This window comes from Penicillium atrosanguineum (genome assembly GCF_028827265.1).
Source record: "Penicillium atrosanguineum strain IBT 20685 chromosome Unknown utg000003l_segment0_segment0, whole genome shotgun sequence".
Lineage (NCBI taxonomy): Eukaryota > Fungi > Ascomycota > Eurotiomycetes > Eurotiales > Aspergillaceae > Penicillium > Penicillium atrosanguineum.
In genome coordinates, this window is record NW_026623135.1 from 1,287,745 (window position 1) to 1,314,370 (window position 26,626).

The 26,626-nt window shown below is 51.7% G+C and overlaps 12 protein-coding genes across 12 annotated transcripts; 7 read left to right on the forward strand and 5 right to left on the reverse strand.

The window, feature by feature from the left end:
* Positions 1–56: 56 nt before the first annotated feature.
* On the reverse strand, positions 57–5,477 carry N7443_003895 (uncharacterized protein; the record flags this gene model as incomplete). Its single annotated transcript, XM_056883951.1, has 4 exons — positions 57–1,173; positions 1,234–3,985; positions 4,044–4,971; positions 5,112–5,477. The coding sequence occupies 4 exons, from the start codon at positions 5,475–5,477 to the stop codon at positions 57–59; spliced, it is 5,163 nt and encodes a 1,720-aa protein (XP_056742229.1).
* A 1,226-nt stretch (positions 5,478–6,703) lies between these two features.
* Positions 6,704–7,967, forward strand: N7443_003896 (structure-specific endonuclease subunit SLX1; the record flags this gene model as incomplete). The annotated part of the gene is made up of 2 exons (XM_056883952.1): positions 6,704–6,945; positions 6,995–7,967. The coding sequence occupies 2 exons, from the start codon at positions 6,704–6,706 to the stop codon at positions 7,965–7,967; spliced, it is 1,215 nt and encodes a 404-aa protein (XP_056742230.1).
* A 31-nt stretch (positions 7,968–7,998) lies between these two features.
* Positions 7,999–8,721, reverse strand: N7443_003897 (bifunctional thymidylate/uridylate kinase; the record flags this gene model as incomplete). Its single annotated transcript, XM_056883953.1, has 2 exons — positions 7,999–8,522; positions 8,571–8,721. The coding sequence occupies 2 exons, from the start codon at positions 8,719–8,721 to the stop codon at positions 7,999–8,001; spliced, it is 675 nt and encodes a 224-aa protein (XP_056742231.1).
* Positions 8,722–8,938: 217 nt separating this feature from the next.
* N7443_003898 (tRNA-ribosyltransferase family protein) lies at positions 8,939–10,473 on the forward strand (the record flags this gene model as incomplete). The annotated part of the gene is made up of 2 exons (XM_056883954.1): positions 8,939–9,164; positions 9,233–10,473. 2 exons carry the CDS (start codon positions 8,939–8,941, stop codon positions 10,471–10,473), a joined length of 1,467 nt encoding a protein of 488 aa, XP_056742232.1.
* A 347-nt stretch (positions 10,474–10,820) lies between these two features.
* Positions 10,821–12,955, reverse strand: N7443_003899 (methylenetetrahydrofolate reductase (NAD(P)H) MET12; the record flags this gene model as incomplete). Its single annotated transcript, XM_056883955.1, has 2 exons — positions 10,821–12,797; positions 12,866–12,955. 2 exons carry the CDS (start codon positions 12,953–12,955, stop codon positions 10,821–10,823), a joined length of 2,067 nt encoding a protein of 688 aa, XP_056742233.1.
* Positions 12,956–13,382: 427 nt separating this feature from the next.
* Positions 13,383–14,000, forward strand: N7443_003900 (uncharacterized protein; the record flags this gene model as incomplete). Its single annotated transcript, XM_056883956.1, has 1 exon — positions 13,383–14,000. The coding sequence occupies one exon, from the start codon at positions 13,383–13,385 to the stop codon at positions 13,998–14,000; it is 618 nt and encodes a 205-aa protein (XP_056742234.1).
* Positions 14,001–14,159: 159 nt separating this feature from the next.
* Positions 14,160–14,862, reverse strand: N7443_003901 (uncharacterized protein; the record flags this gene model as incomplete). The annotated part of the gene is made up of 4 exons (XM_056883957.1): positions 14,160–14,419; positions 14,474–14,621; positions 14,707–14,737; positions 14,846–14,862. The coding sequence occupies 4 exons, from the start codon at positions 14,860–14,862 to the stop codon at positions 14,160–14,162; spliced, it is 456 nt and encodes a 151-aa protein (XP_056742235.1).
* Positions 14,863–15,194: 332 nt separating this feature from the next.
* On the forward strand, positions 15,195–18,188 carry N7443_003902 (glucan 1,3-alpha-glucosidase ROT2; the record flags this gene model as incomplete). Its single annotated transcript, XM_056883958.1, has 3 exons — positions 15,195–15,276; positions 15,339–16,071; positions 16,124–18,188. 3 exons carry the CDS (start codon positions 15,195–15,197, stop codon positions 18,186–18,188), a joined length of 2,880 nt encoding a protein of 959 aa, XP_056742236.1.
* Positions 18,189–19,303: 1,115 nt separating this feature from the next.
* N7443_003903 (uncharacterized protein) lies at positions 19,304–19,750 on the reverse strand (the record flags this gene model as incomplete). The annotated part of the gene is made up of 1 exon (XM_056883959.1): positions 19,304–19,750. One exon carries the CDS (start codon positions 19,748–19,750, stop codon positions 19,304–19,306), a length of 447 nt encoding a protein of 148 aa, XP_056742237.1.
* Positions 19,751–20,507: 757 nt separating this feature from the next.
* N7443_003904 (PQ-loop repeat-containing protein) lies at positions 20,508–21,493 on the forward strand (the record flags this gene model as incomplete). Its single annotated transcript, XM_056883960.1, has 4 exons — positions 20,508–20,551; positions 20,614–20,733; positions 20,807–21,019; positions 21,079–21,493. 4 exons carry the CDS (start codon positions 20,508–20,510, stop codon positions 21,491–21,493), a joined length of 792 nt encoding a protein of 263 aa, XP_056742238.1.
* A 315-nt stretch (positions 21,494–21,808) lies between these two features.
* N7443_003905 (uncharacterized protein) lies at positions 21,809–22,987 on the forward strand (the record flags this gene model as incomplete). Its single annotated transcript, XM_056883961.1, has 3 exons — positions 21,809–21,848; positions 21,977–22,316; positions 22,390–22,987. The coding sequence occupies 3 exons, from the start codon at positions 21,809–21,811 to the stop codon at positions 22,985–22,987; spliced, it is 978 nt and encodes a 325-aa protein (XP_056742239.1).
* Positions 22,988–24,880: 1,893 nt separating this feature from the next.
* N7443_003906 (uncharacterized protein) lies at positions 24,881–25,846 on the forward strand (the record flags this gene model as incomplete). Its single annotated transcript, XM_056883962.1, has 1 exon — positions 24,881–25,846. One exon carries the CDS (start codon positions 24,881–24,883, stop codon positions 25,844–25,846), a length of 966 nt encoding a protein of 321 aa, XP_056742240.1.
* Between the last annotated feature and the right edge of the window lie 780 nt (positions 25,847–26,626).

Here is a 26,626-nt window from a genome sequence, read left to right on the forward strand (position 1 = left end):
TCGAAGATAGAACAAATGAAACTATACGGCTCGGGATGAGCAATACTATTGGCCGATCAGAGCTCTGACTCGGGATTCTCTGGCCCGGGGTCTTCTTGCTTCGCCAGAGCTGGTTCAGCGACGGGCTGAGCATCATTAGCAGGAGCTGGCTCGTCGTGCACAGAGCCTGCACGACTGGTGCCGTTGCTTGCGTTCAGAGCGTCAAGGACCTCGGAGGCATGGATATTCTCCATGGTCTCGGCATCAGGGTTGACGTCCTCCTGGTTGGTAAGGTCTGCAAAAATATCGTCTAGATTCTGACGCGGGCTGCTACTGACGAACTGAGGCTCACGGCCGCCGAAGCGTGGCGAGCTGAAGAGGGAAGGTTCCATACCTTGCCCAGTGGGCGAGGGAGAGCGCGGGAGGAAGGTCGGAGATGAGGGAGCCGCCGCTGCGTGGGGCAGGAAAGCAGAGGAGGTTGGTGCAAAGGCAGGAGTGGAGTCGGTAGCTGGCAAGGAGTAATTCGCAGAGAACGGGTATGCGGTAGCAATTGGTTCCGACATGGGAGTCAGGGCTGGCCCGGTGGTAGGAGGCTGGCTGTTGGCTGGGGTCGGTGGCGCAGGCTGTAGGGATGAACGAGGAGTTACTTGTGTTGCATCGATTGACTTGCGTTTAGGAGCAAGCATATGCTTTGTGCGCAGATGCTCTGGAAGATCTTCAGGACGATCAACACCAAGCTGAGCCATGATCTTCTGCTGTTTGGTCGGGCGAGGCTTCCGAGTTGACAAGGACTGCTCCAGAATGGGCGGGGGTTCCGGTGCAACAGGAGCCCACTTGTGAATCTCCTGTCGGAAGAAATTCGTCTCGTACGTCAGGAGAACCTCGGCACCTTCGATTTTGCGCAGGTAGAAGATCAAAGTAGGCACTTCCTCGGTGGTGGTGCAGGCAGCGTTGGTGAATCCCTGGAGGAAATCACGGAAGGCGAGGGCTTGATTGACAATGCTGTCCAAAACCTCCTCTTCGTCCGGCTGGAAGGGCAGGTTGGAAATTTCCGCGTGCCAGTCTTGGAGATCCTCGAGCTTGGGTCGGGCTGCATCACGAGGGATCTTCTGTCGCCAGTCACAGATGGGGCAAGTGTACTTGTCAAACTCCTTAACTTTGCCTCGTGCGATCTTGAGACATTTGCCGTGATACCTGAACGACGTATTAGTGACCAATTTACCACTATGCATTTCAAAAGACGCCCCAACTTACCATTCATGGCAGACTTCACACTCAATCATCATGCCTGCCTCCGAATGCCGACAAATACAGAACACATCTCGCTTCCGTGACTTGGGACCCCACACATTGCTCGGAGCAGTTTCAAGCAATCCGTCCGGAGTGTTGTCTCGCGAAGAGGGCTCCACGGGGGGTCGATAGCTGTCCTCAAGATCGAAGCAATACGAGTTGCGTTTCTCAACATACTCCATATGAGATTTGAGGATATGCAGAGGGGCATTCGCCTTCCCGAAGAGCTTCTTGCCTTTTCGCATCCAGTCCTCATGCCGTTTCTGTTCACGTTCCAGATCAAGGGCTCCGATTGGTCGACTGTTTAGTTGCTCTAAAGACTCTATAACCTCGCGAATGTCCTTGTACTTTGGTCGATTTCTGATATCACTGTCTTTGCTCTTTTCGTAAAGTGACTGGATCCGCTTCTGTGCTTCTCGCTGCTTGTTCAAGATAGCATCAACAGCGGCAAGAGTATCTGGTGTAACGGGGAAACGAGACGCTTGGGCAGAGAGCGCTTCCAATTGCTGGTAGTGAACGGCTTCCACTGACATCAGTTCTTGGGCCTTGGCTTCCCAAGCTTCACCACAGCGACGGAGTTCCTTGTAATGAACCAGATGCTCGTTGGTGTCGGAAAGACCAAGCTGCTCACCGGCGGCGACAATTTCCTGGCAGTCCTTGAGGGAAAGGTACTTGTCGCGCTTGGCAGTAGCCTCCTCAACCCATTTCCTTTGTCGGTGGATCTGCTCGAGGTGCTCCACTTCCGGCATCTCCACGTTGAAGTTGCGTCCGGCTTCAACAAGGTCCTCAATCTCCTGGGCGGATCGGGCGGAGGGGTTCATTAGGGCGGCATTAACGTCCTGGCGGAATTTCTCGATCTCGCGGGTCTTCTCTTCCAAAGCCGCCATCTGTGGACAGTCGAAGGAAAGTTTATCAGCTTCTGCCAGAAGGGCGTAGATGTGATCCACTCTGCGGACTTCACGGTCTCGATCGTCCAGCTGCGCAGCCTTGGTACTGGCTCTGCGCCACGCTTTCTCGTTTTTTCTCCGATTTTGCTGCTTCCGGGTAATGTAGTTGTTTGCTTCCTCAACCCATTTATCGCAACGCTGGACGAAAGCCGCAAGGTCTTGAAGGCCAGGCAGATGGTACGGGATTTTCTCACCTTCACTGAGCAAGTTGTGCAGAGCCTTAAGCTGGGGCTTTGGCTCGTCCTCTAAGGTCTTGTCGAGTTTCTCTCCCCAAATTTCGGGGGCTCTAGCTCGCTCTTGAACTCTTTGGACAGTCGCTTTCAGTTCTGCGTCACTCACGCGGTAGCGAAGAGTGTGATCCGGTCCCAGGAGTTTCTGGGGAAGAGAGTCACCACAGCAGTCAAAGGTATCCATGTGCGACAAGCAAAGAGTTTTGCCCGACTTGTGGCAGCGGAACTGGGTAAGGTAAGCGTATGCCTTGCACTGCTGGCACTGATAGTCATCTTCGGGGAGATCCTCCTCTTCCACTACGAATTTAAGTTGACAACCGCCTGTCGAAGACTCGACGCCAAGAGCGCAATCGTGAGGCACGATTTCCTTGTGGCGAGACAGGAATGCTGCACGTTCACCTAGCTCCCGGGTAGTGGTTCGCTCAAGTGCAGGAGCGAGCCACTTCGCGGTCGCAATGGATGTATCTCGGGTAGCTGCGGTAAATAGCAGCTCATCATGAGAGAAGCATGGATGCCGGCGGAATGTCTGAAGGCGCTCCACGCCTGCGGCACCCCAAGGTTCCCAGTCAGTAGGTGCGAAGTTGACAGCCTCGTTGAAGTTGAAGCCATGGTTGAAGCCAGCATGATAAGCTTGAGGGAAAGTGAGAACAAATTGACCAGCTCTCTGATCCACAGCATAGACATTGACGCCAGCGCTACGAAGCTTTTCCGGTGGCATCAGGGTAACTAGCTGGAAAAGAAGATCTGGCTGGCCCTCGAAGAGCTCAGGGACTGCCTTCCGCATAGCCGTCTCGAAGGCCTCAGCATCCGCACCAGGGATACCATACCAGGTCTTGGTCGCGCCAAAGTGCTGATAATTGGCCGAGTAGGCGTAATGGTCTTCATTATGCCAACAGAAAGTCGAAAAGCACATTCCAACATAAACCCATGGCACAGTCATACCGGAAATATCAGACTTGATGTGGCGGAACAGCGAATCGCCATAGAAAGGAAGGACGTTCAGGTTCCAAGGGTCCGACGAATATGGGTCAAGTGGGTTACGCTCAATGGTTGGGAAACCACTGCCGTGGGTAGTCGAATGGATGTCCGCACCGTACTCAACCTCAACAGTCTCGTGTAGATCGACAACAAGCTTCCAGAATTCAGCTTCGACATCATCTTCGGTTTCGCGACGATGAGTGTTGAGAACAGGATCAAAAGGCATCTTCGAAGCGAAATATCGCTTCTTGAACTCATTGGCCTTTTCTTGAAATTGCTTCAACGAGTAAACGCCACCATCTTCGAATCCGAATTCGCCAGTACCAACAAGACACTTCGGACAGTGCCAATCATTTTCGGAAGCGGCAGTCGTGGAAGGATCAAGGCAAGCGGTATGGTAACCAAGATCACAGCTATCACAAACAAGAATTGTATCAGAATCATCTGACTTTCCACATGATTCACATTTCTCGTCAGTTCTCTGGGTCCCATCTTTCCTGGCCTTGGGCGGTGCGGGACGAAGAAGGGACATATGCGAACCCGCAACGGTGGGTAGTGAATCTAAAAAGAGGGAGTCAAAACAAAAGACGCAGTAGACTCATTATGATTGTTGATTTACCTTTCTTGAGACGCTTACTGCGTCGCCCACTTATTTCATCCATATCGCCATTTTCAGCCTGGGAGGCACTGTCATGACTGATGGCGCGTTTGGCAGGGTTCGCAGCATCGCCGTTGGCCACGGATGTGGAACGATGCTGCTCAGCAATACTCTGAGGTGTTGAAGTGCCATTCTCGCCCTCACACTTGATCGCTGGGCCGTTGCTCACAGTCGCAAATCCAGGGGAATGATTTACGGCGGTGAATCCAGTTGCGCCGGCATTTACTGGGGTGAACCCAGACGGCACCGGGAGTGGAGAAGGGGTAGGCTCAACCGGCGGAGTTGGCTCTGAGGGCTTCTCCATCGGGGTGCCGGAGGCGAATGGCATGCGCATAGCCAAGGTTTCGTCCAGAATATTTGAGGGTGTTCCAATTTCCTCCATTGCAGGCTTTTTCGCCATGGGCGAGGGACGTGGCGAAGGAGTAAATGGGCCGCCATGCTCCAATTCAAGCTGCTGCTGCACTCCGGGCTTGGCCCGAGCCAGGTACTCCTCATATGGCTGCAAGTAACGCTGATAGGAGTTCTTGAGAGAGGTTGACAGCGAGGACATGATCTTGCCGCTGTAGCCAAGATCACGACCAATCTCAGCCCACTTCTTCGTCTTGCAAACCTGCTCGAAACCGCCTCTGATCTCAACAGCCTTCTTCAACTTGTACAGATCGAGAGGGCGTTTGTCCACACTCGGTAATCGACTATAGTTTGTTCCGTGTTGCTTGTGAAACATGGCAAGTCCATCGATGTAGTTCATATTGGCACGGTTACCTGGATTAGAGTCAGGATTGGATGCGTGATCCGGTGTATTTACACCAGCAGTAGCATCAGCTGAACGCGGGGCCATACCTCCTTCGACTGAGTTGAGTTCTTGTCGACGAGTTTTGAAATGAAAACGCTGTGAAGGGTATCCATAGTTAGCTCAAAGTTTCCAAAAATGGGGTATTGAAAAATCGTGATGCATGCGCAGCTCTGTTATAGCAGGCTCTGCTCGCCAGAGCAATTGCGGAACGGGTAACAAATTGCGTGGGAGCCTACCTCTGTATCAATCGCGAACGTCGGCTGCCAGCCTTCCGGTGGAATAACTCTACAAATTCCATACTTCCTGCCTTCCGGTGCAATTTTCTGGATGTATGCCACCGGATCCTTGAATTCCTCCTCAGTTGGGCGGAAAGTGGGAGCCTCGGGGATGCCCTGAGGCCGGACGCGCTTGGCTGGCTCGCGGGGAGCATTGGGTTGGCCGCGCCGCTCAACCGTTGACAAGTCAAGCGGTGCCGACCTGCGAGCACTCAGGGGAACATTGTGTGAATGCGATGGGTGCGTACTCGAGGATCGAGTGGGCTGGAGGCCCACGGGTGTTTGTCCGGCCATCGATTTTGCCCCGTTCAAGGCCGGGGCCACCATCTCGGATAGTTATCGAGTGTTTGTAATGAAGGGTGAGGTAACGCGGCCTGCGCGCGTTGCCGAGAACCGAGGAACAGATCACTGCTGCGTGAACGGGCGCATTGAAAGGATGTCGAGAATCGGAAACCGAACAAGGGCGGACGGAGTTTGCAAGACTCGAAGAAGAGAACTCGAAGAAACCCTTGAGTGAAAAGGTTGTTGACAAGAAGGGACGAAAGACGCGAGGGAAGAGGGGATATTAGGGTGGTGTAGATCAGAAGAAGATGTGGAAGGATGGAATTGATAGAATGGGATTATGAGATTATGGGAATTGGGTGGAGAGGTACTGCCCCGGTCACTTCCACTGCGCGGAGCAGCGGAAAAGCGACCTGCGAGTGACTCGGTCTTCTCGGTAGCGAAATAGTACCGTACCGTAATTTATCGAGACCGCAGCCGCGCAGGCACCGTACAGAAGGAAGTCGTAATTATACCGTCACCAGTCGGTTGCCGCAAACGGGACGGCATCGTACGGTCGGTTCCTCCTTCCAAGGCCCGAGCGTTTCTTTCCAAAGTTTTTCCAATTCTGTGATGCATCACCTATACCTCCCCAGGTTCTTATTCCCATCGCATCTGATGAATTTTTCTTGTCCGAGTTTACCAATTAACCATTACATACGTTGACATGATGCTAGTCATCTAATAGTGATCTAGACATAGCTGTAGTGACACTGGAGACTCCAAAGACATAATATATTGTGAGTGGGTCTCAATGCTCTGACGGACGTATTTAAGGAGACGCTTAACAGGATGTCCTAAAGGGGGACCAGGAAGAATTCCTGGAGGACATTCAAAGAAAGGCATGGAAGGAGACCTCGAAGACCCGAAGGAAACATGTTTTCAGGCCCATGGACACTATCTTCCTGGCCAAGCCATAGTGAGGCTGATTCGCCGACGTCCCAACAAGCTAGATCGACGAGATCTGCCGAGCACAGGGTCTCCACGACCTTTTCATAAACCTTTCGTAATTTATCTATAACCTTGAATTAACCCTCTATCGCGGATCAGGATGTTTTGGCTTTCAAATAAATCCTAGAAAGCGACTTTAAATAGCACTGACCCAAGTAAAACCGAAATCTCGACCGTCGGCATATCATGTGACCGCGTGTTTACCACACGCGGTGTGCCCGCAAGATAGCCACTTTTGATGCGTCTTTCCCCAATCAGAGACGCCAGATAGTGGTTTACAGATGCAGTCCCAAGATGAGCCGAGGCCTATCCCGGCCTACTACTGCTGCTATCTCCTCCGGTCTACTGTCCGACATGCTTCGCTCTATATTGGCTCAACCCCGAACCCCATCAGACGATTGTCCCAGCATAATGGTGAGGCCAAAGGGGGCGCCAAGCGTACCTCGCGCGATAAATTGCGGCCTTGGGAAATGGTCCTCGTGGTAGAGGGCTTCATGAGTCGGGTCGGTGCTCTTCAATTCGAGTAAGTTTCGCTGCCCTGGGCAGCAGAGCCGCATGCTGATGTTGTATAGATGGGCTTGGCAGCACCCTGAGAGGACACGACATATTGAGCCGGATGAAGATGATCTTCCTACCTCCCAGTCTAAATTCACTGTATGTCGACAAACGGGAAAGACCACACGGCGAACCACACGCAGGAGATCCTTGACGGCTCACCTAGAGGATCTGCATTTTCTGCTTCGGTCGTCCTATTTCATTGATTGGCCACTGCAGGTGCGATTCTTCTGCGCGGATGTTTACCGCGTCTGGAAGGTTTGGAATGAGCGCGTAGAGGCCTCTCTCCCTTCGTCCAAACTCGTTTTGGACGGGGACTGTCCCAGGCAAGGTGATGGGGGTGCCGCAGTGGGCGGCATTGACCAGTTGCCGGTCGACTTTACCAAACTTGAAGAATACCTGGAGAAATCCACGTTTGTTTTAGAAGACGCAGAGGACCTACAGTGTGCAGTATGCAAAATGCCGGTCAACCCCAATACACAGCAAATAGTGGTGTGTCCACAAGCGCCTTGCCGAGGCACCACTCATCTATTATGTCTATCTGCCAAGCTCCTTGAAGCCACTGAGAATGCTGATGCATTCGTTCCAGCGCGAGGAGCCTGCCCGACGTGCAAAGAAGTCATTCAATGGCCACTCATGATGAAAGAATTGAGTTTTCGCAATCGCGCCGAAAAGGAAGTACAAACGATACTGAGACGAAAAGAAAAGCGTGAGCGCAAGGAGTCTGCAAACCATTTGCCCAACAAGAAAGGCAAAAGAAAGGCATCCAATGTGCGCATGTCTTCTGTCGAGCCAACATTCGATGGCCAGTCAGAGCCAGCGCCAAATAGTATGTCTCAGGATGACCCAAAGTTAAGCGACGATTGGTATGAGGAAGTCGAGTTGGAGTCGGACACTGAATTCGGAACTCAAAAACAATCGCCTCCGCCAACCAGACTGGAAATCGTCATCGAAGATAGCGAATGGGAAGACGCTGAACTTGTGGAGTGAAGACTCGCTATGACACGCACATAACACTGGCCTACTTGGCGAGCGGCCCCAGCTTCCTCAATGATCCAATCGTATCAAGACACGCAAGGCAATTTAAGACGGCATTCTGGATATCCTTCGATACCTCCGTCAGTGTCTTTCCCGCATCGACAACATAAACGTCCTTCTGGCGTTCAAACAGCGTGCGGAAGAGCTCCCGCACGCGAGTCTGCATAGTCTCATTCTCATATCTCTCCGCCCCATAGCCGCCACGCTTGGCAGCTTCTTCAGCCGAAATACTGAGGAACAAGCAAATATCCGGACGGGGGAGACCGAGCTCGGGCTGCCAGGCCCACTCTAGCGAGAGCGTGGGGTTGGCCTTGGCAGCGGAATAAACGGCCCCCGAGTATGAGTAGCGGTCCACGATGACGGTGATTCCGCTATTGATATCTTCTTCGATGCTCTTGGCAATTTCCCAGCGGTTTGCAGAGAATAGGAGATGGATGGCGTGATCTTCTTGGTTGGCTGAGCCGCGTAAATAGCTATCTATGAGCTTTCCGATGGGCGTGGTCCTGTCTGTACGTCCATTAGAGTTGTTCTCAATAAACAATCGAACTCAAGTACCTGGAAATCGAATGTATTTCACACTGTGCCCTTGCTCCTTGAGGTAGGTCTGTAGCATCTCGCATTGGCTTGATTTGCCGGCGCGGTCGAGTCCCTCCACCACGATGAGCGCTCCGCGTTGCGTACGCGTTTGTTGCGACGTGCCTGTCATCCTGAAAAGATCCTAAAGGCGTATGGACCAAGACAGATGGCTTCCACGAGGTGGGGGTCAATTTGGCCCAATTAGGAACAATTGCTAGGTCAGTGAATACGGGTAGCAAGAACCGGGGTAGATTGAAGCGAAGGCCCTTGTACCGGTGACACTTTTTCTGCCGCCCGATAAGATCGCATCGCAACCGCATCATGGCCATTCCATGAACAACGCCGCCATGGACCCCGAGACATCTACGACTCCTGAGATGAATTTTAGTATCTTGGGCTCTGCAGCTCCAGTGCTGGCACCACGAGTGGGGAAATTGGCTATTCCCGGTCGCCAGGCCATCTCGACGCCGCATTTCGTTCCACTGACCACGCGGGGTGCCGTGTCGCATATTGCGCACGACGTGGTCCGGAAGGAGACTGCTATTAACAGCCTTTTCATTGGCTTAGAGGATTGTACGTTTAATTGCTCGTCTTGACCTGAGACACCGACAACAACAACTAACACAAGTCCCGTCTATCAGTCATCGAAAAGAAGCACCCTGCCCCGCTATATAAAACTCCAGTCGCACCTGGAGAATCTCCTTTGAGGCGGTTTATTTGCGCCCCCGATGACATGCCAATGATCCTCGCGCCGCGACGATTCCCTTCGATCCCATGCCCACCCACAAACACCGAAACCTCCGTTGCGATATTGACCTCTGTCGGATTCCGACAGCTTACAGCCCACCAATATGTGGAAGCGATTCAAAAACTTCAGCCCGATATTGCTATTGGCTTGGCAGACATAGTCACTGCCAAGCCACCAGGCACTAGACGGCGCGAAAAGATGGTTGACCGGACACATGCGTTTACTCGTGATGCATTGGAGCAGCTATACGGGTCTTCTGTGGCGGAAGGTAAAACATCAAAAGCGGCATACTTTGCGCCGGTATTGCCGTTGGAGAATGCGCAGCAGTTGCTTTATTTGGAAGATCTGGAAAATGAGTTTCGTGAACATCTCTCTGGTTTGGCGCTGTATGAATCTACTTCTCTGAGCTTCATCCCAGAAAATATTGGCCACCTTCCTCGCCTATTGCTCAGCGAGCCTGTGACTCCCCATGAGATTTTGCGAGAGGTCTCACTTGGCGCAGATCTCATGACTATTCCTTTGATTGGCGCATGCTCCGATGCTGGCATCGCATTGGACTTCGTCTTCCCTGCTCCGGCTAGCACGCAAGAACGTGGCGAGCCTCAACCCCTAGGTATTGACCTGTGGCCCTCCAAGCATGCAAAAGACACTTCACCCTTCAAAAAAGGCTGCGAATGCTATGCCTGCCGACACCACCACCGCGCGTACTTGAATCATCTCCTCGCCGCGAAGGAAATGACCGCCTGGGTTCTTTTGCAACTGCACAACCACCATATAATGGATCAATTCTTCGCGGGGATACGAGATAGTATCCAGCAAGGCACATTTGATGAGGACGTCTACGCTTTCAATCGTGCATACGACTCAGAACTGCCAAGCCAGTCCGGCGAGGGTCCTCGGTTTGTCTTTCTCTCACTACCTTCGTATTTATGTCCATCTAACAAAGGTACAATTAGACTGCGTGGTCACTACATCGCTCCCAGACAGGGAACCAACCATCCCAAGCGTATGCAAAAGGTGTATGGCCGCCTTGACGATCTGTCGGAGAAATTCAACGAGTCCCAGTCGTCGGTTGCGACACCAGATACTGACGCGGAAGGTCTGGAACGACACGGATTTGCCGAAAAGGTATAGATGCCATACAATGAATGCTAGGTATTTCGAATTGGCTGGGGTCATAGCATGAGAAACTGGAGCATTTGTTTACGAAGCCCTTTATGATTTTGGCACCTTTGGCCATAAGAGCATCTTGAATAGAAAACCCTATTTTGCATACGAATTTTGACCGATCTTGTTTCCGTCCATGTGGCTATGCCACAAATCAATTGCGCAAGCTCAAGAGTACTGTACATGATCCAATATCTCGTGATGCCATCAAATTTTTTCACGTCCAGACGAGTCATCTCCATAAATTCAAGACAGGGGTTTCTAGGGTATATCCGGGGTGTAGTCGTAGGTGTAGATGCGAGAAGGTCTCGGGTTTAAACCTCGCCTGCCAGCACGCGCCACATCCACTTAACTTGATCCTCTTCTTCTTTACTGCCGCGCTGGGTACCGGCGCCGAACTGTTGTCCGACGACGCAGACAAGCCAGGCCTCGTTCTTGGCGTTGTGGAGGAACCGCTCGGTGGGCGAGCCGTGAGGGTAGATGCGGCGCCATTCGTCCCAGATTCGGAAGGCTTCCTCGCCCCAGGCGCGGAAGCTGACTTCTTCGATAATGGTTGGTGTGACGATCTCCTTGCCGCGGAAGACACCCCAGGTAACGGCGTTAACGCTATCCGGGTTTGAGTCGAGCTCATCGAGATCGACATCGGCAGGCTGTGTGGGTAGGGAAGACTCGAAAGCTCCGGTCTTGTTCGTGGCGAACCAGGTGAGCTTGTCATAACCGTGCTTTTCGAACAACGGCTTAAGGATTTCCATGTAATCCTTGTTAGGGCAGAAGAATTCAACAAAAGGCTTCTGGAAGACGAAACCCTCACGCTGCGGGCCCCAACCGAAGATCTTGTCATCACTGCGGACGCCGTTAACAGCGGGCTGGGAGGCTAGTGTCCACCAGCCGCGGCTGTCAATGAGTTTGAGCAGCTCGGGCCGAATGAGGTCCGTCTCAGCATTCAATCCGCCGCCCTCCTCGGCACCACCCTCTGACCATGGGACCATATACAGTTCACCGTTGACGTGGCGACGGAAAATTGTATTAATGTCAGAGTGGTCGACAGGGTGGCCCCAGAGTCGGCGAGCGACCGCGGAGGTAACGTGAAGTGAAGGTCCATAGCCATCGATCTCGCCGAATGCAGGCGAGCGCGCATCACCCCATCGACCGTTGGGGAAATCATCCCATGTAGCCTCTCGGCCAAGAGCACCCATACCCTCGGAGATTTGGAGAGTAGTTCCACGGCCAGGAGGCATGGCAGGCAATCCGGCGCTGTTTGCCAGAGCCTCGTGTACGGAATCATGAGATGACTCTTTTCCAGAATACTTGTCCACGATGACGCGGTTGTGTACTTGCGAGTTGGCAGAAGAGCGGCGTCTCGCCAGCGAGCGAGCCCGAGTTTCCAGAGAAACAGCGACATCGACGTCCTCAAAGGCAGATTCATCAATGGCTGAGAAAGGCGGAATCAAGTCACATCGCTCAAGGATGAATGAGACAGTCTTCTCCAAGTTCAGAGTGTAGAAGTGGAAGCCCCGCGGGCCCGGGGACGGTAGCTCTTGGATACCTCCCACGATATCGCTGACGACATCGACACCAGCACGCTTGACAGCATCGTCATCATGCTTCAGCTCTTCCATACGTTTGGCAATGGGATCTGGGATGTGCACGTTGCTAAGCTTTGTCACGCGAGTAAGAATCTTGTAGCTGTGAATGGGCATGAGGCCCGGGATAATGGGAATGTTCTTGAAGACTCCAGACTCGTGATTGCGAAGCATGGTCTCAAACTTCGTGTAAGCTTCAAGATCGTATGTGAGTTGAGTCATGATGAAGTCTGCACCAGCAACGGTCTTCTCGATCAAGTAGGGCAGATCACGCATGGGATCCTGGACGTCCTGGAAAGCGTCGGCCGGGTGACCCTCTGGGTATGCGGCAACACCAATACAGAAGTAGTCGCCATGTTGCTTGCGAATATATTTCACAAGGTCCACAGCGAAGGTGAAGTCCTTGTTGCTATCGTCCTCTCCATGCATGTTGTATTCCTCGCTGCGAGGCGGGTCTCCACGCAGGGCGAGAATGTTGCGAATACCCAGCACCTTGGCCTCCTCCAGAGCCATATCCACCAATGCGCGGCTCATGTTGGTGCAGGTCAGATGCAGAACCGTCGTCAACTGCAGCTGGCGCTGGCAGACTTCGGCGAGCTCGAGGGAACGGGCCGCTGTGCTTCCGCCTGCACCCCAAGTAACGGTCACGAAGAGCGGGCGAAGGGCCTGGGCCATGCGCTCCAGACGCGCAGACAGGTTCGCAAAACCCTATAACGTTCACGATCGTTAGCCATCTCTCTTTGCACTAGGATTCCACCGTCGCGGGGTTACCCCACCATACGGGTCTTAGGAGGAAAGAACTCCAGCGAAAAGTAATTTGCGTCCGGCGGCAATGCCGCGATCTTCTCTGTAATCTTCTTCTCCATTGCGAAGGATGTGGACAGCAATGGGAGGGCACCGAGAAGAGTGAAGTTGGCAGAAGTGGACCGTTCATGGAATAAAACTGGCGACCCGAACGCATCGGGAAATATCACGAATTACGCCTGCCGATACCCTGGCCATCCCGCACTTTGGCGGATCTACACCATTTCCCTCCAATTGCACCATTTAGAATTCTATTACGTTTTGCATTTACATCGACAGGGAGTCAAGCTTGTTTTAGAGACCAGATGATCGACCGGAACGAGATTACTCAGCCCGATACGAAGCCCGTGCGATCGATAGCCGAACTTGCCCCGTCGCGAACTTGTACTTTAGCTTGGACCTATACAACCGCGCCTTATTACCCAACCCAGTCATGGTTTCCCTCTGAGAAACGCCGTTTCCTCCCGATATATTTTGTGATACCCAGCCATGGCCTCTCAGCGCCCGGCGAGCTTTCTTCGCCATCTCCGTCTCCGAGGCACAGGATCTCGAACGCCGCGGCGAAACCTCTCCTCTTCTCCGCAACCAGCCCCGTCAAGTTCCAAAGACTCCCAATCTCGTCTGCGCCAATTGAATGACCGTCTACCACGCTTCCTCCGTGCATACACTGCACCATTACTCGGAGCACCGGTGACCCATATCACATCCTTTTTTATCCTCCACGAAATCACCGCTGTGCTGCCATTGTTCGGACTGGTAGGCGCATTTCATTATGGAAATTGGATGCCAGACCTCACATCCGGTACCGGGGAGAACAATGCCTTTGACGAAGGGGCTGCGCGATTCGGGCGCTGGTTGAGGAAAAAAGGCTGGGTCGATGAATCCGACGTGAGCACAGTCGCAGATCATGAAGTCACCGGGTTAGCGCCACGCGAAAAGCAGCGGGGAGGTATACGGTTAGTGCTCGAGTTCGCTACAGCTTATGCGATTACAAAGGCTTTACTGCCCGTTCGTTTGGCTGCGAGCGCATGGGCAACGCCTTGGTTTGCGCGGACAGTCCTCGCACCGACAACCCGTCTGGCCAGGAGGCTCGTGAGAAAAAGCTAAGGTAATAAATGATCGTACTTGTACTCATACTCATAAATCATATGAATTGTATATTGTTTGATTGAAGCCATCAGAACCACTCTTCAACTACTGCAAATCTATGTCGCAAGCAGCCGATGAGCAGCGCTCGTCAGGCCATGACACCATGGAACGAGTAATTTACTCGTAGATCCACTGGGAAGCGGTGTGCTTCCACTTGAGGACCTCGGAGGGGCCGAACCAGAGGGCAATCTCCTTCTGGGCGTTCTCGACGGAGTCGGAGCCGTGGCAGACGTTGCGGCCGACATCGATGGCGTAGTCACCACGGATGGTACCGGGAGCGGAGGCCAGGGGGTTGGTGGCACCGAGGATGGTACGGCCGGTCTTGACGGCGTCCTTACCCTCCCAGACCATGGCGCAGATGGGGCCGCTCAGCATGTCTGACATCGGAGTTAGCTTGGTATCAGGCTGGACTCGAGACGGGTGTTACTCACAGGAGATGAGGCCCTTGAAGAAGCCCTTGCCGGCGAGGTCGGCGTAGTGCTTCTCGAGGTGCTCCTGGCTAGGGGAGGTCAGCTTCATGGCAACGAGCTTGAAGCCGCGGTTCTCGAAACGAGAGATGATGGGGCCAACGAGTCCACGCTGTGGTAGCGTTAGTATATAGTCAATTGATGCTTGAACCGATTGTCTGTCAAGACTTTCGGTCGAGAGATTGTCGAAGGCGTACCTGGACACCATCGGGCTTGATGGCAATGAAACTGAAGCAATTGATTAGCTACACCGCTAATGAAGGAGGGAATAGAAGAGGAGTAGATAGGTGCGGAGAGGAGGTAGACAAGGCATTGGGAAAATAATGGTGAACTTACGTCTGCTCGGAGGACATTTTGATGGATTGGAGTTAAAGATCTGGGATCAGCAAGGGATGGGAGATAAAAGAGGAGGGAGGGGAGACGGGAGAATAAATACCTGCGAGTCTTTTTTGGCCAGTGTTGCTCCATTGGTGGGGCACGAGGGGTGCCATCCGTCTCAGGCAGCTGATTTTGACACCGTGACACCTTATGGCCTGCATGCCTTGTAGCCTCAGGTGTCTTACCCCAGCTATCCACCGTCAGGCCAGCCTGGAGCTTCCCTGTTGATGTACCTCTGGATGCTGGTCAACATCCTTCATCTGTACACAACTAGAGATTGAGGGTCTCTGAATACACATTTCCCATCATGGCCAGGAGTCAAACTGCGTCCCGCTGGACGCTATTGCTCTCCTTGGTCGTTCTTATCGCATGCATTGTTGTTCCCGGATGTGAGATCCCATTGCGAACGCCAGGAATTACCCCAGTATCTGACTGACCTCGCCATTGACAGTGGCTGTGAAACATGAAAACTTCAAGACTTGCGAACAATCCGGATTCTGCAAACGAAACCGAGCCCTCGCGGACAATGCCTCCGCTCAAGGCGCGTCATGGAGCTCCCCCTACGAGCTGGACCCCGCTACTATCCACTTCAAGGATGGCCAATTGACGGGTATGCTGATCAAAACTACCGCTACAAATGAAAAGATCCGCTTGCCCCTCACGGTCTCCTTCCTCGAATCCGGTGCTGCTCGTGTCCTCGTCGATGAAGAGAAGCGCATGAAGGGCGATATCGAAGTCCGACACGGCAGCAAGGTCAACAAGAAACGTTATGACGAGGCTGAGAAGTGGGTTGTCGTTGGTGGCTTGGAAATCAGCAAATCAGCCACTTTGAATGCCCAAACCAAGACCGGCTTCACCAATATTCTTTACGGACCGAATGACAATTTCCAGGCGATTATTCGACATGCCCCATTCGAGGTGGACTTCCAGAGAGATGGCGAGACTCATGTGCAGGTCAATCACCAAGGTCTGTTGAACATGGAGCACTGGCGGCCCAAGGTCGAAGGCCAGGAGGGCGAGTCTGAGGAAGACGAGAGCACTTGGTGGGAAGAGACCTTTGGCGGCAACACCGATTCCAAGCCTCGTGGCCCTGAGAGTGTTGGTCTCGACGTTACCTTCCCTGGATATACTCATGTGTTTGGTATTCCCGAGCACGCTGACTCGCTTTCACTCAGAGAGACTAGGTATTATGCTTTTGCCTGATCTCAATTTCGAACCCAACTGACCGTTATTTAGGGGCGGAGATGGCAACCATGAGAACCCTTACCGAATGTATAACTCCGATGTCTTTGAATATGAGCTCAATAGCCCCATGACTTTGTATGGGTCGATTCCCTTCATGCAGGCTCACCGCAAGGGCTCTACCGTCGGAGTATTCTGGCTTAATGCTGCTGAAACTTGGGTTGATATTGTCAAAAAAGCCGGTTCTTCGAACCCGCTGTCCATGAGCGCCCACTCAAAGAAGGATACCCAGACTCACTGGTTTTCCGAAGCCGGCCGAATTGATCTCTTTGTTTTCCTTGGACCTACTCCCCAGGATATCAGCAAGACCTATGGTCAGCTCACTGGTTATACGCAGCTCCCTCAGCACTTTGCCATTGCCTATCACCAATGCCGCTGGAACTACGTCACCGACGAGGATGTCAAGGAGGTGGATGCGAAGTTCGACAAGTACCAGATTCCTTACGATGTGATCTGGCTCGACTTGGAGTATACCGATGACCGGAAGTACTTCACTTGGGATCCGCTCACCTTCCCCAACCCGAAAGGCATGCAGGAGAAGCTTGACGAATCCGAGCGGAAGCTTGTAGTCCTCATTGACCCTCACATTAAGAACAAGGACAACTTCTATGTCTCTCAAGAGCTAACCAGCAAGGGTCTCGCTGTCTTGAACAAGGATGGTGAGATCTACGATGGATGGTGCTGGCCTGGCTCATCAAACTGGGTCGACTGTTTCAACCCGGCTGCGCTCCCTTGGTGGAACAGCCTGCACAAGTACGACAAGTTCAAGGGGTCGATGCCCAATCTGTTCATCTGGAATGACATGAACGAGCCGTCCGTGTTTAATGGACCCGAAACTACCATGCCTAAGGATAACATGCACTATGGAGACTGGGAGCACCGTGATGTTCACAACGTAAATGGCATCACCCTTGTCAATGCCACCTACCAGGCCATGCTGGAGCGCAAGAAGGGTGAGGTCCGCCGACCCTTCATCCTGACCCGCTCTTACTACGCTGGAGCCCAGCGTATGTCTGCTATGTGGACTGGAGACAATCAAGCTACCTGGGACCACCTGGCTATTTCTCTGCCCATGGTCCTGAACAACGGTATCGCAGGATTTCCCTTCGCTGGCGCTGATGTCGGTGGTTTCTTCCACAACCCCGACAAGGAGCTTCTGAGCCGCTGGTACCAAGCTGGCATTTGGTATCCCTTCTTCCGTGCCCATGCTCACATTGACACCCGTCGCCGTGAGCCGTACCTGATCAGCGAGCCGCACCGAACTATTATCTCCCAGGCAATTCGTCTTAGATATCAGCTTCTTCCTGCGTGGTATACTGCCTTCCACGAGGCTTCGGTCAATGGAACACCCATTGTGTACCCCCAGTACTACCTCTTCCCTGATGATGAGCAAGGCTTTACCATCGATGATCAGTTGTACCTTGGCAAGACTGGCCTCCTTGCCAAGCCCGTCGTCAAGGAGAACACCTTCACTACAGACATCTATATCGCTGATGACGAGAAGTACTATGACTACTTCGACTTCACCGTCTACCAGGGTGCAGGCCAGAGACATACTGTCCCTGCCCCAGAGGACAAGGTGCCTCTGTTGATGCAGGGTGGCCACATCATTCCCCGACGGGACCGCCCTCGTCGCAGTAGTGCCCTTATGAAATGGGATCCCTACACCTTCGTCATCACTCTCAATAAGGACGGCGAAGCCGATGGCAGTATCTACGTCGACGACGGAGAGACGTTTGAATATGAGCGCGGGGCCTATATCCACCGCCAGTTCCACTTCCGCGATTCAACCTTGACTTCTGAGAATCTCGGCATCAAGGGGGCAAAGACTGCCGAATATCTTAAGACCATGGCGGGCGTCACTGTCGAGCGTGTTATTGTTGTTGATCCTCCCACTGAGTGGAAGGACAAGAGCAGCGTCACTGTTATCGAGGATGGAGCTAAGGCTGGGTCCACAGCCTCGTTGGAGTACTATGAACAGCAGGATGGAAAGGCCGCGTATGCTGTTGTTAAGAGCCCTAATGTCAGCATTGGAAAGACGTGGCGGATAGAGTTCTGAGTATGGAACTCATTCTTAGATCTAGCATATATGTACGATACGAGATATCAGATTCTCGATACAGCATGCAAGTCATTTAGTTCAAATGTTCTGTCATCACTCTTCTTCCAGGCCCATAAATCTACTACTCGCGACTCGAAATTTTCTCTCAGTTCCATGTCGTGTTGGAAAAGACATGTTGTACACATAGCATGCTATGAAGCTATTTTTTACTTGCCCCTGGTGCTATGAGTTCTGCGAAGTTGTACGCTAAAGTCTTGTACATTCACAAACATATCACAGAAAAAAGCCAAGACTGCTCCGCCTCTGTGATCTCAGAATTTGCAATAGTTACGATCTTTGCCATCTCCTGGGTGTCTGTACTTAAAAATAAACTGAAGCATCAGCATCCTTTGATTTACAATACACCCCGGAGATACAAGATTGCTCGAGGCTGCCGGGGACTGATCACTCAGATTCATTTCAATGGTTTTCTTAAGAAGGGGGCCATGGGTTCTTCCCGAAAGCTACCCGAGTGGACTATACAAGTCCAGGACTCCTTCGAGCATTCCCAGGTCTCATTTCAAGATGTGCCCAGTTACAGAAACATTGCTGCTTGCCCCATCGTTGCCTTCGCTGTGCGTCTCTAGCGACAAGGTTCCGTCAGAAAACACACACCACTCTACCCCATTGACCATCATCTCATCGTACGATCCTTCTTCGTAACAGTTGGGGAAGGAATCAGAATAGTGCTTTGCAAAAAAATCCAGGGCGAAACGGTGGGCCATCTCCAGTGCCCTAAAGACCCCCTCAATCGTGACTTCGGCTTCGCTATACATTGACCGTTCGTCATGGGTCACAATGAAAACGTAGTCATGGGTTCCTCTCCGCTCGGGTGGGTTTTGTCAGGCTGCACCGAGATGACGGAGGAGCTCCTCCGGGTACCGGTGCTTATTGTTGGTTGAATCAGACATCGAATTGTATTGAGCTTTGTTATTTTTGGTTCTTTGAGTGAAGTTCGAGAATTTATCCAGAGAAGTCCATAACGGTTCGTGTATTTGTTTCTAATCTTCACAGACGAGAGCGAATAGTGACTTAGCCCAGTCGCAGGCCTTAGTGTAGTTTCGCCCCGGTTCTTATTCCAATTCATGGCTCTGAACATAGACATGGATCTTTGGTCCTTCGGCATTGGTTGCCTCCAAGGAAACACCTCCATCATAGAGGATATTCCACTCCACCGTATTGAAGCCGTCGTTATTTACTGTATTGGATTCGAAGAAATTCGACATGTCTTCCTTTTGGTCGAAGAAAGCAGCATAGTCTTCTATGAAAAAATTCAGAGCGGCCTCGTTGGCCTTTTGTAGCGTAGTGAATACGCCCTCGACAATAGTTGTCGTATGCTCGTCCGTTCCCGCTTCGTCAATATCGTGATACAGCACAAACACCCAAGACGGATTCGGGTTGTCGGTCTTCTGCCCATGTGGATATGGCTTGAACTGGGCTGCCCACACTTTGTCAAGCAGGTTCTGAGGGAACTCAATTTCGCGAACATCGCTCATTTCGTCCGAATCTGTGGGGTCCATGATTGCATTGCAGGTGTCGTGATCGACAATAGGAAGGTTGAAGTGTCCAAGGACCGACTTCAAAGCTTGGACGTAGAAACCTAAAAATTACTGGCGCCTGGATGTCCCTAAGAAGCCTGGACCTGTGGAAGCTGATCACGAAACGACGCGCTAGTGCAGTCGCTAAGCTGTGCACAGACAACCTGGATCAACCTGTTTGACGGACAAAAGTACGTAAATACGAATCTAGCCACCGTGCTTGGCTCTCATCTAGTCCAACATAGGCGGTGTCGTTGACCCATTTTGCATATATTTCCTTTGGTGCTAACGTATATGTATATTCATGTAGGTTTGACGCGAAAGCAACTATGGGGTCAACGAGGATTTATAGTTCCTCATCTTCATAATTCTGCAAGGTAGAAATTGCCTAATCTTGATCACTGATTGAATAGATACCTTCTGACCTAATTCACACGACATTGTTTAGTTAATTAAGCCAAGGGACTCTAAAGGACGGATGATCGCCAGGGCCCCGTGCTGCTGACATAAGACGGTGACGAAAAAAAAGGACCGCATGCGGCGCGTTGATTGTCTGCCCTCTTTTGGTTCTCCCAAAGCTTGTTCCTGTTTTTTTCGAGCTGAGCCCGGGTCGCCTTTCTTCCCTGCAGTTGTGTCGGAGTTTTGAATACACCCGGAGACCGTCAATCTAGGACAAACGCTCCGCTGAATTCTTGTTTACCCATTACATGCCCCCCGGAGGCCGCAAAAGATCAGCCCAATGTCTCTCATCCAGCTCGCCCTTGAATATGGCGCCCCCGTCTTGTATGTCCAAGATCGCAATTCCTTTGTGAACACAGTGTACTAATTGTTCTTTCTCGCGCTAGTCTCATTTCCTCTCCCCTCACGTCCTATGCGGACCAGATCCTCAGCATTCACCGGACTAGGAGCTCCGCAGGCTTCTCCTTGGACATTCCGTTGATCATGCTTGTCGCGTCGATCTTAAAGTAAGTCTCCGCCCGTCTCTGTCAAAGGAGCGGAGACAGTCGTGGAATGGCCATTGTATTGACGTGCTTTCAGGGTCTTCTATTGGTTTGGAGAATACTATTCGGGCGCCCTGCTGGCACAGGCCTTGGTCATGATTGTTGTGCAGGCGACCCTTCTCAAGGTTGCTTTGGACAACCGGCCCGCCTCGGGCGCGAAAAATGGGATCGAGCATACGCCTTTCAGCAGCGGCTCTGACGGTGGATTCGTCCGGCCATACGACTTCTGGCAGTGGAGGAGCACAAAGCCGTAAGTGTATATGAGAAAGATTATATACTTGAAGGGGCACTAACCCATTTTTACTTCAGGTACTGGTTGTTCCTGGGCTACTTTGTCGCTATCCTGACCGTGATCCACCTCACCCCTATCTCCGACTCAGAGACCTATATCAGCATCCTCGGCTGCGTCGGACTTGCTGTCGAAGCTATTCTCCCCATCCCTCAGATCTTCGCCAACCATCGTTCCGGCTCGTGTAAGGGCTTCCGAGTGTCTGTTCTTGCATCATGGCTCCTTGGTGACACCATGAAAATGAGCTACTTCTTCTGCAGCGGAGAGGCCATCCCCTGGTCATTCAAGGTGTGCGGTATGTTCCAGTGCGTGTGCGATTTCTACCTGGGCTTCCAGTACTGGATGTTTACCCGGATGACTCCTCGGGCTCCTGTCAGCTCTCAAGGTAACGAAGACCGGTGGGGCCAAGCAGAGAAGGACATCCGGATGAATTAATGAAGCTGTTATGGGCGCACTACGATTGTGTTCTGCATTTTCTGTAGATAGAAGAGATCGGTGGAATCATAGCGACCATAGACTTATAATTCTGAATGAAACGACTTTAATAATTCATATTTTATAAATTCATGATGCTAAAGTGGAAGCTGCTATCTCCGGGGTAAATCCGTTTCGGGAAGCCATGGATCTGCCCCGCGATTGCGGTGCTAATGCTAATGCTTCTGCTCCGCGGACTCTTCTCCATAAGCTGGTCCCAGTCCTCCTGCTTCTCCCTACCTTGAGCCAAAAGATCTGATCAGTTCACATCTTAAAATGGCTGAAATGCCTACCGTCCGCATCGGCTATGTGCCCGGTATGTACCCCGCCTCAAGCTCGAGCTTCGACGTCTGCCCGAATGCAGTGCACTATTTTGGAACCGTACAATTGTTTCCATCATGTCTTGGCAACACTGATTGACATCACATCCTCCCTTGCTTCTAGAGCACTATCTCACTCCTCTCCACCTCGCCCTCCGCTCTCCGGCCGTCGCCTCCCTTCCATTCAAGATTGTCACGACTCCCTTCCCATCCGGAACTGGCCACATGATCACATCGCTGCGAAGCAATGAGATTGATATTGCAATCGGTTTGACTGAGGGCTGGGTTGCTGGTTTGACCGGAAAGACACAGCCCCAGAATCCTGCGGAGGGAGGATACAAGATCGTCGGTCACTGGGTCGACAACCCGCTGCGCTGGGCGATTGTCACGGGTCGTAACCGTGGGGAGGTCAATGGTGTGACGGATTTGAAGGACCAGAGAGTCGGTGTCAGTCGCCTCGGAAGGTAAGCATGCAGTCCAGGCTGTCAGCATAGATAGACTCGATATACGGAGCAACCCTGACTGGCTCGTTTCTAGTGGCTCCCATGTCATGTCTTTCGTGCTTGCTCAGCAGCAAGGATGGAAGTCCGACTCCCTGACCAGCGTCGTTCTCGGCCCCTTCGGTGCCCTGCGAAATGGAGTCACTGGCCAGGACGAGGCACAGCCTGACCAAGCCCCTAACCCAACAGCCGAGTTCTTTATGTGGGAACATTTCACAACCAAGCCATACTTCCACCCAACCAGTGAAAAGCCTAACCCGCCGTTGAAAAACGTTGGCGAAATCTTCACTCCCTGGCCATCATGGATGATCGTGGCGTCGACAGCAATGTTCCCCAACCCAGAGAAGGACGCACGTCTCCAGAGCCTCTTCCAGGCCCTAGACCAGGGTATCAAGGAGTTTGAGGCTGACACTGCTCAGGTGGTCAAGCTGCTGGGAACTGGCGAGCTAGGCTGCAACTACATCGAGGAGGATGCCACCGAGTGGTTGAAGGATGCTAAGTTTACTAATGGTACCCGTGGTGTCGATGCCAAGGTCATCGAGGGTGTTGTCAATATCCTCAAGGTTGCGGGTGTCATTGATACCGGTATGAGCAATGGCGAGGCTATCCAGCGTGTCATTGGGATCCCTCGGTAAAATTACTTGGAGCAAAAAATGGTATGAATAGTGTGTTATATATCAGACAAGGAGCCAATGATCAGAATTGGTTTCCCAGAAATGGAATCGAAACGCTAGAAGGGTATTCAAAGCCTCTGGATCATAAAAAATATTTACCTAAGTAAAATCCGAAATCGATGGGAAAACGAAAATTTAGTTGTGAAGTGCCCCTGAATGACCCCCAGAGCTAGTCTAGGCCGAGTCAACCTTGAAAAGGTACCGTTCTTCCATTCTCAAGGCCGGTAGCCGCGAATACCTGTTGCAAAGGCTCTCATACTAATACAGATCCCTAACCGGGCACGGAGATCAACTGGACATTTCAGATAAGCTTTGCTCGGCGATCGCAATCCAGGAGGTCCCGAATCTAGGGGTCCAAGGGCCTGGGGTACTCGACTTCTCGAGTCTTCCACTGCTCGCTAATGCTTGCCTCTGGCTCTCTCCAGAGTTTTCTCGGTTAATAAATATAAAGAAAACAAGCTATGCTTGAAGTTTCCGGTTTGAGATAGGTATGAGTAGGGATAGGGCTGAGGAAAGCCCTTCTAGCATTCCAGTTTCGGTCCATGGAAGGGGCCCCCCGCGCCCTTGCGCTTCATAAAATAATTATCGTAGTTAATCTCTGACAAATCTCGCTACTATTGACTCCTTGGGTGTATGTTTTTCAGGGGAATTCCCTGAAATGAATGGCGGCTCAAGTCGGACCTTGAGCGTATCCCAAGCCCCTACCATCTATCTCCGCAAGCGAAACCCGCAATATTTCTACTTCCTCTTGTTAGCTTTAGCACTTGGAATTCTTTATTCAATGTGGATGGCTGACTAGACGCCCAATTGTACAATAAATTTACAAAAATGTGGAATATTAGTACGTATGATACCTACCTATTGAAAGGGGAATCCGTAGGAAGACCCGCCTCTGCCTGTCTGTCTACGAACAGATTGGCCACTGGGGGTAGTGGGACTATAGGAGAGGAAAACACATAGGGGTGATTTGGAAGAGAAAGTGTGTCTGTATTGCTATACTGCGCGCAGGAAGTCTTATATATCACAAAATGCTGAATCATCTGAAAGACCGCCTCTTCGTCCAGTTAGCAGTTCCTCCATTACACTATGTACCGGCTTTCCTCTGCTACTTCCTGGCGTTCCCTTTCCGGTTTAGTGCTTAGGTCTGACCACTGTTTGCTCACTGGAAAGGACTGAGCACGCCTTTGAGCGGTCTGATCGGATCAGTGATAATTGCGTAAGCCATCTGATCTACTCTCTGAGCATTACCTACGGGACCATGGTCGGTCCTATGTTCCATCCCGTGAATCCCACAGGACAGGACGGGACGGTCCCATATGAGAAGTCCCAGTGGGACTTTCAATATCTACGGAGCATGTCTGAAATTCAAATCTTATATCCCAAGTGATATCCGCCTATGCCTTGAGGCTCCCGGACGGTCCTGGCACTATGGTTGGAATGGCTTTGACCCGGACCCCCGCCACACGGACCTGCGCGGTTTACTCTTTCTACCTTTTAAGCATTATTACTCCGCTTTCTACGTATGGACCCGTACGGCCACTCGAGGGATCAGACCCTCTGAAAGTTGGCTCCCCCAGAGACAGGCGTCAAAAAAGTAAGCGAGCTGAAAAGTTTTGGGATCATTGCTCCTTTAAACCCCTATTAAATAGCCTATTGGAGGGAAAAGGCGACCTACTTCCTTAGCTGAATCTAAAAAAAGCTTCACTACAACATGGTCATTGTTAAAAGGCATTTTGCGCCATGGAACCTTGCGTAAAGATAAAAGGAGCCCAGTCATCGGTGGGTTGCGCTACGAGCGTAAGACATGAAGGTGGAAAACACTGCGCATATATAAGCTGGAGACAAATATCCACTATGGCGTTTTCTTCCCTTATCACCCAGTTTTGGCCGCCGTCACCGACCTTTACAGAGAAAGATGTCCCCAGCCAAGAGGGACGGGTGTTCATGGTCACCGGTGGGAACCAGGGCGTTGGCTATGAGCTCATCAAGATGCTCTACCCTACCGGTGCCGTCATTTACATGGCCAGTCGCTCTAGGGAACGCGCTGAACAGGCCATCAAGGACATTGTGTCTGCAGACCCATCTGGCTCTGCACGTCTTCGATTCCTCCATCTCGACCTCGACGACCTCAATGCGGTCCGAAGCGCCGCGAAAACATTCTCCGAGCAAGAGTCGCGCCTCGATATCGTATGGAACAATGCCGGAATTGGAGCTGTGAAGGTTGGCTCCAAGACCAAACAGGGAATTGAGGCCCATATGGGAGTCAATATCATCGCTCCTTTTCTCTTCACTCAGCTACTCCTCCCAAAATTGCAAGCGGCGGCGATAACCTCTCCAAAGAACAGCGTCCGCATCGTTTGGGCCAGCTCCTTTACTATGGAGCAGCTATCCCCGAATGGTGGCTACAACCTCGAGGATATCGAGAAGGGCGGGATCAACAACGCTTATGTAAACTATGCCACGTCTAAGGCGGCAAACTGGATGGTTGCTGACGAGGCCGGGAAGCGCTATGGCAAGGACGGCATCATCAGCGTAGCTCAGAACCCGGGCAACCTGAAAACCCAAATCTACAGCACTCAGACTAAATTCATGATGTTCTTCCTGAACTGGCTACTATACCCACCAAAGCTAGGTGGTTATACCGAGCTATATGCGGGCCTCAGTCCGGAGATCACAGAGAAGCAACAGGGCGGGTTTATCATCCCGTGGGGTAGAGTCCAAGCACGTAACCCAAGGACGGATATCATTGAAGCACTAAAAGAGGGTAAGGGAAAGGAGTTATGGGATTGGATCGAAGCCCAGATCAAGGCGCACGCTTGAGTAATGCATTGCCAGATTCCTATAGCCAAGGTATAACGAAATTCGGAAGGTTCCCCTTCTGCATGTGGTGCCGACGAGAATCTGACGACATGCCTTTTTTCTTTCTTTGTGATCGCAAGCCTCTATGCCACGGCCCAATTACACGACGTTTTAAGGGAAATGCAGCGATTTCTTTTGCAAACAATCACGCGGTCCGTTCGAAGAACCAACACTGGAATTCTGCTTTGCTTATCTCCGTCACCTGCACTTCAACCCTCTCACCCCACACCCGTGCTTTGAGTTAATAGTGGCAGTATGTATATCAGTACGCATAGTTGCTTGAATAATGATAAAATATGCCGCAAAGGACACTGATATCCTACCCCCGGAGCTTGTATTCCAGATATCCAGCTATCTATCGCCAGCTGCTGCTTCTTGCGTAGGTTTATACAGCTACCATTCAATCGGATGATTACCTTTGCTACGCCTGGTTAGAACTCCACTTATAGCAATATATCGACTTATTTATACCAAGTTTAAGGCCTGGGGCTATTTCGACTCTACTGAGGACATACGATCTATTTTACTTATACCATATTGACGGGCTGCCGTGGGTGGTTCAACCCTTGATATCTCATTTATCTCCCCCCCCAACGACAGCGCAACGGCTGAAAGCCATGCATGATCACAATGTCATAACTGTCAAAAATAGAGATCAAAGCTAATGATGCTCAGTATCTGGCCTTGAGTATCTGGCCTAGAACACGTTCTATGGTGAATTGTCGGGTTTCGGTAGCAACA